Here is a 17,781-nt window from a genome sequence, read left to right as displayed (position 1 = left end):
AGGAAGGCTTGGGATAATTTATTTTATTCTAATTTCTATGCCATGTAAACAGTATTTTTAATAGAAAACACATGATCCAAGGTGAATTTTAAGACTTGCTCTCATGCTCTCTATTAATGATGCTGTTTGAACTCCAATCAATGTTGTGCCATTGTTTACTCACTAACAAATTATTACACATTAAGGTGAAACTTCTTTGAGTGGATTCAGCTACATTGGGCCATAAGTGCAAAACACAAACAAACCTTAAAACAAAATCAGAAAGTGCAACACAAAATAAAACACGTCAGTGTTCTCAGAAACAGAAAGGTTTTTATTGAACATCGCATGTTAGTCGCTGATTGGACATGACATTCGACCATGAAGTGGAACAAGTACACTTCATACTGCTATCTAGTTATCTAACCTAGTGGCAATAACGCAAAGCTTCTGATGTTACACCAGTGAAAGGCACTCGTCTTCTACAGAACTTGCTAAAAATAAACACATTGCAACCATCCATCTCATCTTTCCACTGTCTCTCAGTAGCCAATCAGCAACGAGCATGTCTCGTTCAATTAGGACTCCCCCTTTCTGTTTTGTGTTCATGTTGATGTTGGAGTTTGTGGTGGAGTTTTCACATTTGCTGTGTTTTTGCTTTTGCTGCTGTTTTTGCTGTTATGTTATAATATTTTCAAATTTGTTGTTGTGTGTTGTTTTTGTTTTTTTAAGCCTGTATTCTGCACTTATGGGACACCAGCTTTAGATCCACTAGAAGTCGGACAGTTGTAGATCAATATTGTTCATTTGTTTTCATTAATTTAAAAAGTTCTGTGGATTCTGCTGTACAGTATTTACAGACCAGGGTTTCTAACACAGTCCCTCACAATATTGTGGTGTTTTATCTGTAGCTGTAACGTAATTGAAATAAGTAACACAAGTAACAACTTTTCACACTGTTGCTATGTTCTAGTTTCATGTAGTTTTATTGTAAGCAGGATATATGCAGCTTGCGATTATAACACTTCCTCTAGATGCTGTATTAAGGTTTAGATCTCATATTAGAATGTACAAGCAATTCTCAAGTCCTGATCTGTAGTTACTTTTTACCAGTACTCTGGCTCATCAACCAACTTATTCTAATTCTGGTATAAATTAGTCAGGACACTGTTGGTTTTCAGTTTAAGATGTTTTTGCCTCTGATGGTATAATAGTACACTGGAATTTAGTGGTTGAATATTTTGCATGAAAGGAATTTGCAAAAAAATGAAAAACACACTTGCTTTCATTTTTTTGTTTTTCCCCCTATGAAAGCCCCTATTAGCTAGGGAAAAACAGAAATACTTATGAAAAACTATACATTCTTAAAGCACATATATGTGATAAAATATCACTGTGGAGTGTGAGATGACAAAAATATACAATGCTGAACATGCACATGACCAAAACTGGCACAAATTAAATTTTTTGGTCTCTGGAATTTAAAAAAAAGTTAGTCTTTAAGTTAATCATGTCGTGGTCAAACAAATTTTGAATTTGTGTTTGACAGTTCACATTTCACATTTAAATTGCCTGTACTGGATGTCTACTAATTTGTACAATAGAAATCTACTAATTTTTATTCTCGATTACAGTTTGCTAGTCAGATAGCTCAGTCAAAGGCCATTTGAGCAGTCAATAAAATAACATTATGACTTCCCTCACACTGCTCATCAAATGCCTTCTTATCATTAAACACTAACTCAAGTTTAACAAACTACTTTACATCATACAGTGTGCATGTGGTTACATTTTCGCATATTGGAGTCCTGACCTGTAGTTGCTTTCTTATCATTCTTCTCCTGTAGTCTTCTTATCCTAAAGACCATCAAGCATCCTTCACTTTATTTTGAGCTTAAAAAATGCCACTTTGGTAACAGTATGCCTTATGTTTTTAATTAACTTCTAATGTATTTTGAATAATGCTTCCATGCTGTAATTAATTATATTAAGTATGTTTAAAATAATATACATGAATCATGCTTGTTCAGTGCAGAACAAGGCAATGCTTGATGACCTTTACACTTTCCCATTCTATGTACGAGAATTTTCAGTCTGTTTCCCTGATCATCTTGAATTTCTTTCTTTTCTTCTTGCACCTCTTGATCAGGAGCCTCAAACTACTGTTATCCACAATCCGACTGATGGAAATAAGGTATTAAGTGTATAAACGGGTTTGCTAGGATCACGCTTGCTCCATCATGGATTTTACCTCAAGGGATTGCTGGTTTAATGACTTTGAATGGCTGGCAAGACATGGTTCTCTTTTAAATCCATTAGTGTCGCCTCATTAGCAGCTGCTGAGCCAAACAACAGATTCTTCAGCATAGGATTAGCAGTCATGTTTCAAAATACATTATTGTCCACTGATGTATAGTAAATGCTGTGTGCATGACTTTTATTTTATTACGAATGGGATGATAAAAAGTAATGTTGGAACGCATTTCAGCATATTTCCTGCATGCCTGTATGCTTTTTGTACGTTTTGTGCACTGTGCATGGGGTGTGTATTTTGTGGAACGCATAATTGGGAAAACCTTTTTTTTCCAGAAAGTTCTTAAGCTTTTTAAAGGGTTTCTTAATGTTGCGGGTAAAAGTGACTCATAAAATATGTCTCTCCAAAATAAAAGATGAATTGCTTCAATGGCAAGTATTTTATAAAATAAAATGTATTTTGAAACTATCCTCCCTATATATAATCTAAACCATAACATTAAACTATATCGTTTGTATCCATGTAAAATTATTCTGATGTTCTTCTTCAGGAATCCTCTGAGAGTGCCAACACCACCATAGAAGATGAGGATGTGAAAGGTATGGTAAATTACACACACTACACACTTTAGTTAGCAGCGTAGGGTTACCAGGGTTTCAATTCTGTTCACTCGTGCTCCTGTTTTTGCTCTATTTATTGTCACTCATCTTCCCATTCAGCAGCTCACTTTATTCTTCACATCACCACTGACTTATTTTTGGCTGTGACCCTGTTTGGCTAGCTTATGCAAAAATGTATAAAAGTCTGTCTGACTAAGTGAAGGTTACAATTTGAGTATTATTTAAGTTGTAGTAATCTTGGTATTTAATGTGAGTTCAGTGTGTAAACTGTACAAATTCAGTGGTACATCTTTCAGTTTGAGTGTTTGCATTACATGAGCCTCTGTGTCATGGTTTAGTGCACTGTTTAACTTCCCAAAAACATTGAACCTAAATATAAAAGATTTGATTGAACTGAATTATTTGTACATGTAATGTGTACTGTAGCAATATTGCATATTGACACAATGCTTGAATATCAGACATACCAAAAGACAGCGGTTTACAGGAGCAGCCTATTTAAAAGACACAAGGCTTTGTCGTGCTTATTAAGAAGTAAGTGTGCTCTGTTCAGTCCTTATCTCACTCCCTGTCTGATATTTTTTGTTTTGTTTTCTCTACTCTTTCAGTTATGAGACTCTCTCTCTCTCTCTCTCTCTCTCGCTGGTCTGTGTGTGTGACTGAATGATTTTCATAAGGCCTTAATCTCTGTCAGCTCATTAGTAAATCGTCTGTGCAACGTGATGTCCAACAAAGCAATTATTGTCTGCTGCAGGTTAAAGCTCGATCATTTTAAACATAAACATTTGGAAACATACTGTAGTTTGAAATGAGTCTTTGTTGCAGTACAAATTTTTTCCCAAAAAGACTTCTAAAAAAACATTCAAATCAATTAAATAATTCAAATCAATTTTATTTCAGTCATGCCAACCCCCAGATTAAATTTAATGAGCTTTTATTGATTGGAATGGAATGTAGGTCGGTTTGGTCTTGGAAGATTAGATCTTTAGATCTGCTATATTGCTGCTGGGTGAGTATGGAGACTTGCCTGTTGAATCTGCACTAACATAGACATGTTAGAAACATGCTGCTGCTACAAGGTACAGTAAGACAGAAGGAATTCTCCTGTAGCAGATCTGCATGGGTGGTGCTGGGGAGGAGGAGGAAGGTAAGGATCAAAATCTCTAACTGTGCACCGAGACAGAGCGTGGGATTTAACTCAGGATAATAAAGGGTTGAGTAGATAGGCAAGTGCACCAGATAGGCTTTAGTTCCGGAGTTTGAAGGTAGAGTTTCATGCATGGCTTTTTACAGAAATGTTATTTATGTAATGAGCAACGAAATGACAGGGCAAGAAAAAAATTTCGATATGAGACGATATGAGGAAGAAACGTTGAGAGGAACCAGTCTCAAAAAGAAACTGATCCTTGTCTGGGTAACACTTGTTATTGTGATAAGAATTCATTTCCCTAACTGAGCACCATTTGGTCAAAACATATTGTGTAACCATGATATACATTCTAGTTTTAACATGAAGTCTGTTATTAACATTTATTAACAGTTCACTGATGGACAGTTGAGTGCATTTACCACTGTTTGTGGTATTTGCAGTCCAAAGCCATCTTTCTAGTTTCTAAGCGGTACAGAAATCCCATGTATCTCCAGGCTGTACGGTACATGTGGAGCCATCCTCAGCAGCCTCGAAGTAATGAGAACTTCAACCAGAATTTGTACAATTGATGGGTTGTGGGTTTGTAGGGAAATCTTTAGTCTTGGGGTTGAGGTTTGTGTTAATTGTAATGGTGGATTGTCTGTGCACTTTGAATAGTAGAATAGCAAATGGTGCTTCAAATGAACTTGTATTGTAAACTGCCAGTTTCAATTTTGGCTCACAAGTGGCCAGGCAGAAAAGGAGCTCTACATCACTGCAACACCCATTCATGTAAAAGAGTGTGTGAGGGAAAAAATTCGCTTTTCCATAACAATTAGCCTGACACTAAGTAATTGTTGCCATCAGTAAGCTTGTGTATGTAGAAGAGCGCAGATAGCTCTTTTCTCTATGTGTTCAGCTGGAAAAATAAAAAGATGTGGTGGCTAGCTGGAAGTATGTGCTAGTCTTTGAGCCAAAAGACCAGAAAATAGGGTGTGGAAATATAGGAGAGGTTGAACTTTATGCAGATTCTACACTATGTACTCTCTGCCCATTGCATCCTCTAGTCATGATCATAGATGACCAGCAGAGACTTTACAACATCATGCTAATACACCTGCAAATTATTTGGCTCTGCATTAACAGCTAAAACCAAGCTAGGCTGCATACATGCAAAATGAACAATAATCCTAGATTCCTATGAAGCACATGTTAAAACTATTTTAGAAAAATTACTGTTTTAATCCGAAAGCACTGGATGCATTCCAGAAGAGTTGGAAAACCATTATCAATGTCAAAATGATGGAAAAATCTGTACTACATACAGATTGTAAAAGATAAAAGCTGTGACTGAAATGGATGCTGTAGGAAGCAGAGTATGCAAAACATACCATACACTCTTTTGCATTTTTCCACTCTTTCTTCAGATTTCCACTGTTTTCAGCAGGTTCCTTGGAAGTAATCTAAATTCATGACTGTATATGATACCTTTTAACTCATTCGTGTCCTGTTGTCTTTTCTTTGTCTTTCTCCTTACGTCACTACTTCTTGTATCCCTTTACCTTTATTCCGTGTACAATTCTATGCAAATATATCCATTCGGCATACACCTTTCTACCACAACCCCATACGTCGTCATCTTATTCTTTATTCGCCTGTCAAGTACACCACCTTCTGGATGCTATTAGAGTCTACAAGTACATTTTCCTCCCTTTCACTTTCTTCCTCTTCCTCCTCATCCTCTTTTGTCTGGTGTTTCCCAAGTGCATTGCCAGGAGCAGAGGAATGCTGTAGCTGCACACTCAAATTGCTTCTGGTTGTTTATTTGTTAGTGTCTCACCTCCTTTCTGGCTTCTCATCATGAACTCTGTAGAAAGTTGTGGCCAGTGCTTTAACCTTGAGCCTCCTCTCGAACAGCCTCAGCCACTACACATCCAGTGTATTACTCCAACTCTGAGTAGATTAGTTGGAGTAATAATCATTAATTATCATATTGAAGTGTAAAGAATTGAAGTATTGGGTTTAAGGTCAAGTTTGCAATTTTCCCCCAAAACAATCACAATCATGAATCACAATCACAATCATTTCCTGCTTTTGACATATATTTGTGTTTTTACACAACCAACTCATTAGGTCTCAGTTTTTAGTAGCTTCTCTTCTGTTCACATGTTTTTAGTATAACCTGAGCTGCAAATTCAGTTATTTGCGATGTGTACAGTAGTTCTCAGGGAAATGTGTGCTAGCAGTGCTCTCTGCTGGCAGAAGTCAAAATCACCTCAATCATTCAGCACACTCATCTAGGACATTGTGCACAGTGTTAAAATCATATGCATCCACATGTGTGTTGAGTTTCAAATATTTAGAGTAAATATATCATATAATAAAATATTTAGGTTATATATAGTGTTGTATGGCATGTATTGCCATACAAGGAGGCTTAGTGGTTAGAATGTTTGTCTCATACCTTCAGGGTTGGGGGTTTGATTGTTTTTTCTGTGCTTCAGGGGTTTCCTCAAAGTTGTCTGGTTTCCTCCCCCAGTCCAATGACATGCATTGTAGCTTCGGCATGCCTAAATTGTCCATAGAGTGTGAATGGGGTGCGTAAATGTGCCCTGTGATGGGGTGGCACCATGTCCAGGCTTTCCCCACCTAGTTTCCTGGGACAGATTTCAGGTTCACACGACCCTGTGTAGCAAAAACCGTACAAAAGATAGATGGATTGATGGATGTATGCATGCCAGGGCTTTTCCTACAGACTAACTCTATCTGAGTTTTTTTTTTTTTAAATAGACATATGTTATTTGTTTTCAAATGTGTGCAAATTTGGGTCATTTATCTCTGTCTAATTCATGTCCCATGTATGTGTTTAGGGTCTCCAGGAAGCACAGCAGCCATTTTTAGATGCTGTTTATATTAATATGTGGTCTCTTTCTCATTATAACTATTCAAACTTTATAATAAGTAGAATAAATATGAACAGTTGAGCAGACACAGTCATTGTTTTCTAAGATAGCACAGAGTAAGTCCAGTATGTCGCAGGCTCCAGAGCTCTTTTCCTTAACCTTTAATTTATTCTTACTTACTCATCATATAAGGCTTCTAATGTGTAGTGTTTATAGGAGGTTTTTCTTTTTCTTTCCACATTTGTGATCCACATTCATAATTATTTGCAATGCTAATGCTAAAAGAAGTCTAATACCTCATTTAATGAGTGGCTTCATAATGAACATACAGTAGTTGTGATTAATATACACAGAATGATACATCCAGGAATGAACTAAATCACATTTTGTGTGTGTGTGTGTGTGTATCTGTGCTCAAGTGTGTGTGTTTTGTAGAGCCATCAGTCACTCTGTTGTGTATAAAATTACATGATCCAACAGCATTCTTTTATTTTTATTTACTTATTTTTCTAAAAAGCTATTTTGACATTTTCACACCGTCACTTGTTTTCTCTTCAGCACGAAAGCAGGAGATAATAAAAGTGACCGAGCAGCTGATCGAGGCCATCAACAATGGAGATTTCGAAGCTTATACGTGAGTGCATTTCCTCTCCATAAGTTCCCTGCTATCACAGTCATCCTTTAATGCAGTAAAATATCTTCTCTGTGCGCTTTATGTTTGACAGCAAGATCTGTGATCCTGGACTGACTTCTTTTGAACCCGAGGCTTTGGGAAACCTGGTGGAGGGAACAGACTTCCACAGGTTCTACTTTGAGAACTGTAAGCTATCACTGAATAATTTAAGAGGCAAAGCACAATTAAATGCAGAAAGTCACCTGATGAAATGTTTTATTTATTTTATTTTTTATATTTTATTTTTATTTTAAATTAGCAAGTTTTGATCAGCAAGCTCAGAGTTTGTATGCTATAGTTTGTTTTTTTTATTGGAAATCAAACTCTCAGCAGTAACTTGAGTGTAATGTATAATTCCTTAGGATTTTGTACAGTAGCATTTTTTTTTAAGTACAGTACTTCAAGTTTGTGTAAAAACTTTGAGGAGAATCTGACCTTTTATATAATTCCTGTCAACATACTCGATATAACATGTTTGTTTAATTTGAATTTAAACCTAGAAATAGTACAGATTACTCAATATTGAATCTTTAATATATTGAGCATCACTTTTTCTTCGTTTTAAGTAGTTGTAAGGAACATTTCCAAAGAATGAAAAAAGTAGCAAAGAGATTCTCTTGGAAAATGCTTTTGGAGGCAAATGGAATCAAATCTGAGTTATACCACAACTCTAAGCCAGTTTCTGAAGCTGAGTGAATAGAAAGTTCTTTCTATCTTTTCTGATTTTAGCATCTTGCTTGTGATGTTGGAGGATTAACCTGTGGAGCATGTAATGTTTGGTTGTTCCTGCATTATTGTACAGTAGCTCAACCTACATGAGAATGATAAATTCAGCATTGTTTTTTTGTTTGTTTGTTTGTTTGTTTGTTTGTTTGTTTTGTATTCAGCTCTCTCAAAAAGCCACAGGCGTACAGTCCACACTATTTTGCTGAATCCTCACGTGCACCTGCTGGGAGAAGAGGCTGCCTGTATAGCCTACATTAGACTCACACAGTACATCGATGCTAACAACATGCCTCGCACCATGCAGTCAGAGGAGACCCGGGTGTGGCATCGCCGTGACAGCAAGTGGCAGAACATTCACTTCCACCGCTCGGGCTCACCAACCGTGCCCACCAAGTGAGTTTGTGTGACTATGGGCATGTATACATTTGTGTGTCTACATGTGTGTGTATGTATGTATATACACACACGTGATCATTTATGTAGGTGCATATGTACGTATACGTGTCTGTGTGTGTGCAGGTCAAACATAAATAGTGTGCATGTTTTTCTCTCAGTTTGACTGTCATGTATATTTCACTGTTTCACAGTTAATGAGGCGTCTGGAGCAGCACAGCTCAGTCTAAGGGACTTGACGTTAAATGGTCACTGAGTGTCTGCTTTATTCAAACCCCACCTTTACAACTACTCTACCCTGTCAGTCTTGTTTACATATCGTCACTGCTGGACTTTAGCCTGCACACAGGTGGGGAATTAATATCACTTTGTATTAGGAAATGTGTGTGTGCACGCATGTGTGTGTGTGTGTTCACCCACGCATGTGCGTGTGTGGCTCACACACTCTCCTCATAAAACATTGATGTTGAAAACTTATGTATACACTTTTTATTTTTAAATTTAATGTTTCCATTTACTATGGTGTGAAAGTAGGGAATCACACTTGCTGATATATCTTCGGGTGTGTGAGTATGTGAGGAAACATCACGTTTGATTGCTATACACCAATGCACGTGCACATGTGTGACCTGATCATTGTAGAGTAATTTGTAATCTAGGCACGATATCAGTCACTGATCTTGACAATAGGATTAGCAGCAAATCACAGCCACCTCAGTCTTGTTTCAGTGCTTTTCTATTCAGGCAAAAAAAAAAAAGATATCTGAAAATCAAGCTCGCTTTTGTTTTTTTTTTGGTGACTTTTCATGACGTTGTGTAAAGTGCTATTCCTGCTTTATCTCTTAGAGATTCTACAGTTGACCGTGAGCTTAGTTCTGCCAGCTTTTTTCTGTTTGAGGTTGCTATGGCCTTATTATGGGTTTAACTGCCAAAGGAAGCACAATAGCCTACAGCTCGCTATTTTATTCTGATGTTTTCCACTTCATCACATAAACCCAGTAAAAACAATTCACCTATTTTTAATGAAAAGTATGTACTTTACAAATCCACATGAATATCCGGTTTTATTTCATTCACTTATTGTGAGAGTTTTATGCCTCTGTTTTCATTTTTATATTGTTTACTATCACTTGATGGGGTATTCTTAAATAATAATAATGTGTTTTCTGTATTTTCACTTGTTCCTTAATTAATTAGCATTCTCTGTTATTATGTAATGCATGAAACATCTTTTATCAACTTATTTTACTTTTATGTACTACTTTTTTTTTCTTCAGTATCGTGTATTTGCTTTTGTGATGGTTCCTTGCTAAAGGGTAAAGTAGATTAAACAGTTTTGCTTTATATTCTAGACTGTCCATTTAAACTGAATGAGAGAGCAGTAGTAAGTGCCGTGAAGTGGTTTCAAAATGATTTATATTTGCAAAATTTATTACTATTATCCATGCAAAGTGAAAAACAAATGCAAAATAGGAATATTTCACAGATTTATTATAAAAAGATGATTTATTTGCAGAACAGTTGATATTATTTGATAAGTATTTCATTTAAATAAAGCTTGAGTTTGTTTAAACTTGATTAAAAACCTGAATTTGAGACTTGATTTGATATCGATGTTGTATTTAGATACAGTGTCTGCGGTCAGCGGTTTCAGATGTAACGCTATCAGTTTTTATCTTGCTCTGTTTTATTTGCATCTTTTTTTAGTGTTTTGTTACTTTTTTATTCTAGTCCAATAGATCATTAATTGCTGTTACTAGAAGAAAATCCCCAAATACACAAAACCTGTACACTAAGCAGAAATACAAATACTCAAGCCATTACAAAGGACACAATAAAGCAAATAAATAAACTGTGAAAATCCTTGTTTTTTTTTTGTTGTTAATTAATAAATGAAATCATGGATACATAGAGCAACATATTACTGTGCATAAAAATACTTACATCAATGCATGACTAATATATTTGTGTTAATTGTTTTTTTTTTTATGGTTAATGGAAAACTATTAGCAGGTTTGTGGTTTCTGTACATAAAAGAATCTAAATAAAACTAAGGTATTTTCTTTCAATTTTCTTTCTTTCTTTCATTTTTCCAAGAAGTGTCCCATGTTAAATAATAAAAAGCCCCAGGCACCAGCAAGTGATCTACATGATATCATTTATTATCCATCATTTATACACTGCAGCTGCTGTTTTTGTTTATTAGTCATGAACACATGCCTTTATAGATGTTCATCAGCCTAGAAACAAGATGCTTATTCATGAAACAGCCGTTGTTTTCAAACAGTAAATGTCCTGTGCCGCATAAATTATTAATCAGCTTAACTCAGAGTCTGGCTGCACACCTCCCCAGACCACCCCAATGAATTACACACAGGATTTGTATTTGAAGCTTGAAATAAATTTCAAGAATGGCTTTATAGTACACATGCTAAATGTCCATTAGAAAAAGATTAACTTGCTACTCATAAAGACCACTGAAAGTTTCACATACACACTTGTACACATTCTCTATGGGCATTGAACAAAATGTGGGAGTGAAGAAGTCAACAAAACATGGTATCAGATGGGATTAGTTGTTACTCATGCCTTCTTGGTTGAGATGGAGGTTGTACTTTTGTGGTCATCATAACCAACATGTCTGTCACTGTAAATAAACCATCAAATCTGACAAATTCACAAAACATGAGAAGATAATAAAACTGCTACCACTACAACCATAATCAGATATGTTAAAGGATAACGACTCGCCACAACCCAAAGGCGAGGGATTGTAGTTTACACTTCTTACAGTCCTCCTTTAGCCGTCTACGGTACTTCTCAGTAATTATTAAAACTTTTGCAGCAATTGGTGTAGCTATGATATGTCCTCTTACTTTTTCATCACATTTTAGTTGTTTTTTTTTTGTGTGACTGTATGACTGGTCATCTCACAACTAGAGCATAATCAACAGCTGACTACAACCTGGAGAGGAGGTGGGGTTAATTAGAGTTTGTTGTAGTTTACAGAGACTCTAAATGCAGATCAGTGTCACTGCACTGCTACTTATAATATTCTTTTGTTGTTGTCTGCTTTTCTCTTTTAGGACTTTCGATAGAAATTTCCTGCAGTTACATTTCCACTATTTATGACCAGTGGAAGCTTACCGGAGGCACTTAAGAAACACACACAAAAAATAATAATAATAAAAAACAAAATATTTTTCAAATAATGTAAAACATGCAGGTAATTTAAATAAAACTGTTTGTTTGGATTTACGTTTTCTCTTCCTAAAGTCCATAGTATTATTACTAACACTAGTAAATGTGATAGAATAAAAAAAGCAAATTCATATGAAGTCCATGTTATTATTTTACAAGGATCATTTATAGCACTCTTCTTAGTTAATGTTTATTACAGGGGAATCGATCTAGCGTTGACGCCACAGTGAAATACTAAAGAATGATTTTGTTCAACGTCTTTAATTTTGTACTACATGCAACAAAACAAATGCAAAAACTTTTACCTTCCTTAATCAACTATCCTGTTCACAGTGCTGTGAAATTCTCAATATTAATTTTGCTCTTGTGTCAGTATGGAAGAGAATGAGATCAAGTCTACAAACACATTAGGATTTTGGTTAAGCTTTTAAAGTCATTATCTACAGCTATACTTTAATCGTGTTAGGGAACATGGTGAAAAATTGGAGGGAGCAAACTTATTGTCTGATAAAGTTACTTTTAATGATCGCTTCTTTCTTACGTGCAGATGAAGAGTAGCAGTGTTGTGACAGGAGGTTAACATGGTGAAGAAACACAAACACACACACACACACACAGAGTAAATAGGGCAGACTGAATCCACTGTGCAAAGCTGTTGTCGCTCTTTATACTGTAACAATATGTGAAGGACCAGCAAAAAAAAAAAAAAACAAGCATGTGTTAGGAACAATGTGCCTAGCTTTCATTCAGTATGACCCAGAAAGCACATTAAAAGCTAGCATCTGGCATCTTTTTTTATATATATATGAATTTACATTTATACTACATACAAATTGCTCAAGCTCATTCTGGGTATCGTGATGAACCACACAGAACACAATTCGCTCCATATTTCTTTTTTTTTTTCTTTTTTTTTTTTTAAACATGATCTCAATACTGTCCAAATGGTAACCTGTGTTTGTGGTGTACAGTAAACATGGCCCAGTAACAGACGTTTAAGGGTCAAGTTATCAAAACCTGTGGACAGAATTTGAGCTAATTAACCGTAACCGCAGTATGTTTTTGTGCATATTGGAATATTTTTCATTTTTGATCTTTTTACATATCTTGTGTTCTGCTCTTAAAAACAAGGGGTTTGTGAATGAGTAATGTCCAGGATGATTTTTAGTTGTTTTTTCCCCATATTTAAGATTATGTTAATTTAAAATAAGGTAAAATCTTTGGTCACAAAGTAAGAAAAATAGAAAAAATTTGCATGAACAAAAAAAATTCTAACACACAAATCTTTCCTGTTTTGCAACGGAGGAAAAAAAATTAACATATAAATAAATAAAAGTAAAAGAAGGGTCCAGAACAGGGGAAGTCACTGTCATGGTGATGGTGAGAGACGAAGTGACAACAGAGGATTTGGGTCACAATCTGATCTATTCTGCCAAGGTTTTTGGGAGGCTTGCCACAGCACAAATAAATGAAAAGGTAATAGAAAATCAGTCGTTTGTGTCCTGCTTTTCATCTTTCTCCTTCACCTCCTCAGCCTCCTCTTCATCCTCTTCCTCCTCTTCCACTTCTGGTGTGCAGTAGCGTTGGAGCAGTTGGTGTAGGTGCTGCTGCAGGTCATCAGGTTGTAGGGACTCCGGAGTGTCCTCCAGTCGCTCCAGGTGGATATGTTTGCTCTGGCCGTCCCTCACCACAGTCTTCTTCTGAGTGCGTGCCTTACGCATGCGGGTCCTGCAGATAGATCATAAATAAAAGTCACAAACTTGGATTATTTTATTCAATCTCAAAATTATCTCTCTATATACAAAACCATAATGTAATACATTACTCTAATTTACAAAATATACTATGTAGGCATACGTATTTATTATAAATAATATGGAACATAGTGAAGTTAATAAGGCATGTTGTTAGACGCATTTGTAAGTTTCCTCGAAGCCAAGCAACATTAATTGGTTGATTTTTTCCATGCTGATGTTAATGGGCTACAAAGGTTTCATTTATTTTATCAAAGCTTTCATGTTTGTTTCATTTGCATCACTTTCTCTTAGCAAAGCTACAGCTAATTATGCTTCATGAGTAAAGCTTTAAAAAGTACTTTATTGACACCTCATACACAAGCATGATTAACAGGTATTAAAGATGCCATGCCACACCTCTGCAAGTTTAAATTCATTCTGGTGTTCTGATGTTATATTATGCTCATAAATCACACCATAGCACTATCCCAACCTTCTGATCATAGATCCATCCTCCTTCATAATCTCTTTCTCCACTAAATGAGGCAAGACAACTTTGTCAAAGCCTCCTGCATAACTCAAAGCCTGGATATTATAGAAGAAGTGTGAAAGAAAGCAGTTTAGAGGGGAGGAAAGAGTTTACAGTAAAGAGTCATTAAAACAAAAAGCATAACTAACTAAAAAACTCTCAAATTCATGTAAATATTTCATCTCTACATTTCGTGAAATATAAATGTAGACTACAAATATAAACTCTACATTTCATTCAAGTTTTTGACAGTAATATCTTTTGTAATGAAAATTGTATTAAATTAGAAATGAAGAAGGATTTTCAGTAGTGGTCTCACTAGACCTGATGCCCTTTTTCAATTGAGGGCTAAGGGCCTTGCTCAGGGGCCCAGTAGTGGCATGCTTGGTGGACGTGGGAATCAAACTCACAAACTCCCAATTGGTAATACAACACCTTAAACACTAGGCTTGGTTAAGCCATAAGTCTGATTGTTTTTTAAAGGTTTTCATCCTGTAATATTTTACATAGAATCTTTAATGGTTGTGAAACAGCAGATAATACCCTTAGTTTTTCCTGCTCTGAGAAAGCATAATTGTTCAAATTGTGACCATGGTTGGGAACATGTGCTTCAGAAAAACAAGGTGATTAACCTTTATGGCCTCTAGAGTGTACATGAGAGTTTTTTTTATTTTAACTATTTATATATTTAGTTTTGTGTTATGGCCAAAAAAAAACCAGTACAAATTTAAACTGCTGATGATTAAAAATATGAATTATTCAATTATTTTACACAGTGCATAATTAATTTTACAGACTGTATTTTCACACCGTTTCAAAGTCTTCTTTTGCTGAGGGAAGGTCTGCTGACAACGAGGGGTCACCGATTTGCTTTTCCATCCTCTCACCCTGCACCATCATGGTTTTGATGACCTTGCTTACTTTACGACCGTCTGCACTCTCTCCTTCATACCCGGAGGCTGTTACCTTGCCAACAGGTGCCGCCTCAGAAAACGTCACCTGATGTTCATCATATTTTAGGAAATGGCAGACTTTAAGAAAGGTTTATCAAAAACTGCTCTGTTTTAAAAATGTACATGTACCTCAGTCTGGTCGCCTGCACTCTTCACTACAGTCCTTTTTAACACTTTGGAAAAACAATCAGCCTCATCTACAGTGATGGCTTCTTGCTGAGTTCCCTCCTGCATCACTTCCTCTCGCTCTATTCCATCGGCAGACACATACTTGCGGATAATTTTCCTTGTGATCTGTGTGAACGTAACAAAAGACATAAGAGCATCGGTATCAGACAAAGGGGCAAAGATGCAATAGAAAAAAAGAGGTTTGTGTACACTAGAAGATGGTACACATTACATTACAACACCTTTAATCTGTGTAATAACCAATGAAGCTACTGCAAACCAACCCATGAATCGAGGGTAGTAGATATGGAAAAAAAAACTGAAACTGAAAACAAAAACTGCTACATAAATAAACACCTGAAGTCTGCAGTGTGTTCACTGTGAAGTGGATAAATAAAAAAATGATCTCATCAATACCATAACTGACTTGATACATCTCAGAAACATGGTAAGGATCTTACAGGTCAGAACCAAAAGAAAACTTAAAATGAAGGTTTCTGTATATATTATTTTATATTAAAATAAATGGTAGTTATTCATAGTGTATATTGTTATACGATGCACTTAATTTATGCTTTCATTTGTTGTAGTTTCACCAGAATAAAAGCACTGTCTTAAGCAATGCCTTAATATTTTACTCCACAATAAAACAACAGGTACCTTTTTGGTGACTATGTTTCCATGCTCATCTGTGTATTGCTCCTCAGTCACTTTGTAAGGGGAAATTTCTGGCAATTCATCTCCCTAGATAACAACAAAACACCAAATATAAATGATGTTATATAGAAATATGAATATATTGCCTGATAAATTAAAATTCACACAGGAAATAGTATTAAGTATGCAGAGGCTGAAAATCTTTTGAGTCATTAAATATTTATAAACAATTAATGAGCATGTAACTAAAATGAAATATTTTACTGTTAGATGTTAATATTTCCCCACCTGCCAATATCTCTATTGTAATCTATTTACTTAATATACATACAACTTATCTCAGTATAAACCATAAGCAATATTATGTATGGATGGCAAATGCAGCTAATATATATAAATTATGTGTTACCAGACTTGATAGGCAGAGCAAGGGTAAAAAATCAGTCGAACCAGTGTTACAAAAGACTATTTTCACTTCTTAGTATCATGATATTATATTTTGCACACCTAAACAAATACCTGGATTATAACTCTGCGTCGTACCACTCGGGTGGTCAACACCTCTTCATCTGAACTATCAGACAGCAAGCCTAGCTCCGCTGCTATTTCCTGAGACATGTGTATTATGTATGAGGGAATATTTATATATATATATTCATATATATATATTTATTCTTAAATTATTGCACGTCACACCAAGCCAGGCCAATGCACTACACAGCTTATGTTCAACCACATTTTACTTTCCATGTTAGCTGCCTGCGCTCATTGAGCCTCATTTATCAAGCTGGATACAAACGCATTTATTGTGAGATCAGTTGTATGAATAATACCAGAATTATTTACATCTTCCCAAGAAGATTGGTATTCATAATCCTGTACTTTCAGAAAAACGTTCATATCCCACTCATGTTTCTGGGTGTGAATGTACATATAAAAAGACTAACTATTGTAAACCTCAATTATTGGCCTTCATATCATACAATTAGATAAAAATTACTACTGTTTTGTGTAGGGATTATGTATAATGTCAAGTTTAAATAGTTGTGTTTTTCAGTTCATTCATTTCATAATAATATTGAAGTAATATTAAATGTAAATTTAAATAAAGATAAAAGAAAGAAAGCAAGCAAACATAAATCCACACAAATATATAAAAGTATTAAAAATAAATCAGTTATATAAAACTTTATTAGGTGATTGATAAATGAGGCCCATCATTAGTAATTTATCTTTTCACCACTCTTTATTTTAGACAAGGAAATGGATTGTTTAAGGTTAATATACATTATATGAAGATATTGGTATTTTAGGTGGAAAACAGGCAAAGGATTGAAAAAAGGCAGTAATCAATTTAAGGTGAGCTTTGTGAGAAAAGTCATTCACAGTGAGAAAGTCCCCATGAAATCAAAATTGGTGGTTTGTACAAAACAGTTGTTATGCTAGACACAAATAAAACAACTTATACTTTAGAAATGTGTTTAATAGATATTCATTGAATTTTATGATTAATGATTTCTTTGAAAATTATGAAAACTAGTCCATGAATCATTGTAAAGAAATTGGGTGGGACAAGTTGGAATCAAACAATCATTTGTGTAGTTGTGGTTGTGTGTGTGTGTGTGTGTGTGTGTGTGTGTGTGTGTGTGTGTGTGTGTGTGTGTGTGTGTGTGTGTGTGTGTGTGTGTGTGTGTGTGTGTGTGAGGAGAGGAGAGAGAGAGAGAGAGAGAGAGAGAGAGAGAGAGAGAGAGAGAGAGAGAGAGAGAGAGAGAGAGAGAGAGAGAGAGAGAGAGAGAGAGAGAGAGAGAGAGAGAGAGAGAGAGAGAGAGAGAGAGATTGTTTCTTGTTTTATTTTAGTAG

The 17,781-nt window shown here is 35.5% G+C and overlaps 2 protein-coding genes across 21 annotated transcripts in view; one reads left to right on the top strand and one right to left on the bottom strand.

The window, feature by feature from the left end:
- camk2d1 (calcium/calmodulin-dependent protein kinase (CaM kinase) II delta 1) overlaps window positions 1-10,746 on the top strand; it is a 71,984-nt gene extending 61,238 nt beyond the window's left edge. For 4 of the 11 annotated variants that reach the window (XM_027169191.2, XM_027169197.2, XM_027169192.2 and 1 more), the window contains 6 exons: window positions 2,129-2,173; window positions 2,784-2,832; window positions 7,444-7,519; window positions 7,611-7,705; window positions 8,446-8,677; window positions 8,872-10,746. In XM_027169191.2, coding sequence (XP_027024992.1) covers window positions 2,129-2,173; window positions 2,784-2,832; window positions 7,444-7,519; window positions 7,611-7,705; window positions 8,446-8,677; window positions 8,872-8,875 — 501 coding nt within the window. In that variant the 3' untranslated portion in view covers window positions 8,876-10,746. Of the gene's footprint in view, window positions 1-2,128; window positions 2,177-2,783; window positions 2,833-7,443; window positions 7,520-7,610; window positions 7,706-8,445; window positions 8,678-8,871 lie in introns of all 11 variants that reach the window. The other 7 variants (XM_027169200.2, XM_027169193.2, XM_027169199.2 and 4 more) reach the window with 2 other exon arrangements.
- A 72-nt stretch (window positions 10,747-10,818) lies between these two features.
- ank2b (ankyrin 2b, neuronal) overlaps window positions 10,819-17,781 on the bottom strand; it is an 86,915-nt gene continuing 79,952 nt past the window's right edge. For 7 of the 10 annotated variants that reach the window (XM_047815554.1, XM_047815555.1, XM_047815556.1 and 4 more), the window contains 5 exons: window positions 15,925-16,008; window positions 15,226-15,390; window positions 14,954-15,142; window positions 14,108-14,199; window positions 10,819-13,606 (listed from right to left, as the gene is read on the bottom strand). In XM_047815554.1, the coding sequence (XP_047671510.1) occupies window positions 13,366-13,606; window positions 14,108-14,199; window positions 14,954-15,142; window positions 15,226-15,390; window positions 15,925-16,008 (771 nt within the window). In that variant the 3' untranslated portion in view covers window positions 10,819-13,365. Of the gene's footprint in view, window positions 13,607-14,107; window positions 14,200-14,953; window positions 15,143-15,225; window positions 15,391-15,924; window positions 16,009-16,440; window positions 16,531-17,781 lie in introns of all 10 variants that reach the window. The other 3 variants (XM_047815552.1, XM_047815553.1, XM_047815557.1) reach the window with 3 other exon arrangements.

The sequence above is a fragment of the Tachysurus fulvidraco genome, chromosome 1 (genome assembly GCF_022655615.1).
Source record: "Tachysurus fulvidraco isolate hzauxx_2018 chromosome 1, HZAU_PFXX_2.0, whole genome shotgun sequence".
Taxonomy (NCBI): Eukaryota; Metazoa; Chordata; class Actinopteri; order Siluriformes; family Bagridae; genus Tachysurus; species Tachysurus fulvidraco.
Note: the sequence above shows the minus strand (reverse complement) of the source record. Positions and strands in the feature narration are given on the sequence as shown.